General features: G+C 47.5%; 1 protein-coding gene across 1 annotated transcript; it reads left to right on the plus strand.

The window, feature by feature from the left end:
• The first annotated feature begins 1,464 nt into the window (after window positions 1-1,464).
• LOC114462212 (basic salivary proline-rich protein 3-like) lies at window positions 1,465-2,315 on the plus strand. The gene is made up of 3 exons (XM_028444909.1): window positions 1,465-1,545; window positions 1,588-2,138; window positions 2,198-2,315. Exons 1-3 carry the CDS (start codon window positions 1,465-1,467, stop codon window positions 2,313-2,315), a joined length of 750 nt encoding a protein of 249 aa, XP_028300710.1.
• Window positions 2,316-2,941: the final 626 nt, after the last annotated feature.

Below are 2,941 nucleotides of genomic sequence, written 5' to 3' on the forward strand. Positions count from 1 at the left end.
CCTGACACAGCTCTGTCCCTACCAAAGGTCAGGGAATCATTTCTGAGTCCTCAGGGCTTTTCTCATTACTCAGTCCCTCCACCATTTCTGCCTAAAATGCCAGATTTTGCTGCAGTTTTTTTAAAAACTGTGGCAAATGTGTCATTTTGAGACTTTATTATTTTCTATAACTTTGCCTAAACTGGTCAATGTACCAAAAAACTTGATTGCCTTTGAATTATACATTATTTTTATACATTGTATTTGAACGATACAGAAAAGAGCTCAGATTCACAATAATTTAACAAGATATGGATTATTTCATCACATTTTAAAGGTTTCAGTGCAGAAAATATGACAGAGAATCAGTTTCTTTACGTTTTTGAAACAAATTAAAAAAATGTTTATTTTCCTGTGAGAATCTCATCAATGCACTCATGACGTTTTCTACAAACACCTTTGCTGCAGAAGAGTCTCGTGTGTTTTGCAAATGTGTGTGTGGAGATACCACCAGGGGGCGCAAACATCAATGATATTGTCCACTGTGATCGTTTTAGACGGTACCTGTAATATAGCTCTATCATAGATCCTGTATAATAGTAGATGTTTATTCAGGTTATTAAAGCAGGGGTTCTCAACTTGTCTCACCCTGGGACCCACATTTTGCCACCGTCATTAAATCGTGATCCACTTTTTATTTATATTTTTAGAATAGCTGGGTTTCAGTCACGTGGTTGTGATGGAGTGCGAAGGGGGCGTGATTTCAGATGGAGGGCAGGACAGGAAGAGGAAACCGTATGGTACTGATTTAGATCCAGTTTTGAGATTCTTGCCAGGGACGACAGCAAAAAAATTAAAAATAAATAAACATATATATATATATGTTCAGCCCCAACTGTAACTTAAAGAATGAGAGTATCCATCCATCCATCTTCAAACCCGCTAATTCCCGTTTATCAGGGTCGCTTGGAGAATGAGAGTAAAGTTGGTCAAATTAAGCAGTGCTATTATTATTTATGATGTTCTACATATATCATAGAACACTGGATACATGTGTTTTAATATGAAGGACGGACTAACTGTCAGTTGTAAATCATTTAGTTAAACAACAGGTAATAGAGAATAAAAGGTTCCATATGGATTAAAAACATTTAAAAGTCCAATAACGTAGATTATAGCATTAAACGTTATTCCACATTTTCTGAATGTCTATGTGCTCCCGTGGTCGGGGATGGTGATTTTGTCGTGGCGAGTAGATTATATCCAGACACTGATCACAGGGTTTGATCTTTCTTTGCTGCTACGGGAAGCAGGAGGGTCACATGTCATTGGCTGCTGCTCCTTTAAAACTAATTTACTTGGTTTTATTTTGTAAACTTTTGAATTTCATATCACCATTTTTATCATTTCCTTGTCACTGTGTTTTTGGCACTAAACATATTTGTATTTATGTACATTATATTAAAAATCATTTCTTGTCTGCACATGCTGTCAAAGGTCAACACTAAGAGAGAGCCCCCCACCCGAGATCCCAGCAGAGGGGCCAAGGCCCACGCCCAGCAGATGGCCAGAGCCGCGACGAACGGGCAGCCAGCGGGCACCCACCAGTGGGCCCAGAGCCAGCAGGGACAGGACCCTGGGCCAGAAGGACCCGGAATAGAAGCAGCACCGGGAGCAGCACGCCCGAGGACAACGACCACACCCCCGGCCGCCCTGGGCAACGAGGGGACGCTGCACGCCACACCGCCAGCCCCCAGGCGCACCGACCCAGCCCCCCAGAGCGCCCCAGGTCGCCCTTTTTTGACACCGTTAGAGCGATGTCCCTCAGTTATTGCTAAAGTCTCCCCACCGCCCCACCCACCCCCAGGGGCCCAGCCAGACTGCCACACCAGCGTGCGGCATGCGCAAACCAGAGGCGGTACTTTGGGGACCGCCCAAGCAGAGGCCACCCCACGTTGTACCCACTGGTATGCAAGAGCGCGGCCCGCACCACCCACCCCGGAAGACCCCCGCCAGGACCAGCCAAGCCAGCCGGCCAAGCCCTCCGGCCCCCAAGAGCACGCCCCGGGACCAGGAACCCCCAAGGGCGAGACCCCGGGCGAAGCCCCCTGGGGAGTACCCCCCCCTCCCAACCCAGCCCACGAACCGGCCACAGTCAAGCAGGACCGCACAGCCCCAGACGGCGCAAGGACAGCAGCCCAGGCCCGCTGCCCACCAGACAGCGCAAGCCACAAGGCAATGCCACCCACCGGCGCGTGAGCGACCGGCAGCCACCACCGCAGGAAGGAGGCACCCCAACGGCACCCACCCAGCGCGGAACAGCAGTCCCCAACTAAGGGCGCCCCGGACCCACCCACCGATCCGCAGATAGCTACATCCACCGTGTTGAGATTGTAAGAGAATTTCAGTACGGCAGTAAACTCAGACCGTGACACCAGGGGACTCCCGGTGGGTGATGGCTTCAGAAGTTGATGTGGTTTACGCAAAACAGAAGGACTTCATCCACATTGTGCCGTCAAATCAACCGGAATCTTTAGTCAGATTGGTTCAAACTGTGGAAATTAACAGTGACTGGACAGAATTGCAGAGCTGTGGAGAATTCATGGAGATTGGCTGAATTTGCGGTAATATGTGCGATCGTAACATTGCAGTTTCCTGGAAGGTCTGTTTAGTGATCATCACAGGGTGGATCAGCATTAGAAACTCTGAGGGTTCTAGAACCATACAGAGAACCACAACATACTGTTCTTCATCTCACTATGACACTATATACACATATATACAGTAGAGGACTCATTAGCACTGATAGATCTATTGTTACTGTCAGGACCAGAGTGGGAATCATTTTCAGCCCTGGAGCTTCATACCTCAGACCAGCCACTTCAGATTGAAACACATTATTACAATAATCATGTTCTAACCACATGTTGAGTCTACAATAGCATGATGTTCTGTAAAGTCT

Source organism: Gouania willdenowi, chromosome 4 (assembly GCF_900634775.1).
Source record: "Gouania willdenowi chromosome 4, fGouWil2.1, whole genome shotgun sequence".
NCBI classification, from domain to species: Eukaryota; Metazoa; Chordata; class Actinopteri; order Blenniiformes; family Gobiesocidae; genus Gouania; species Gouania willdenowi.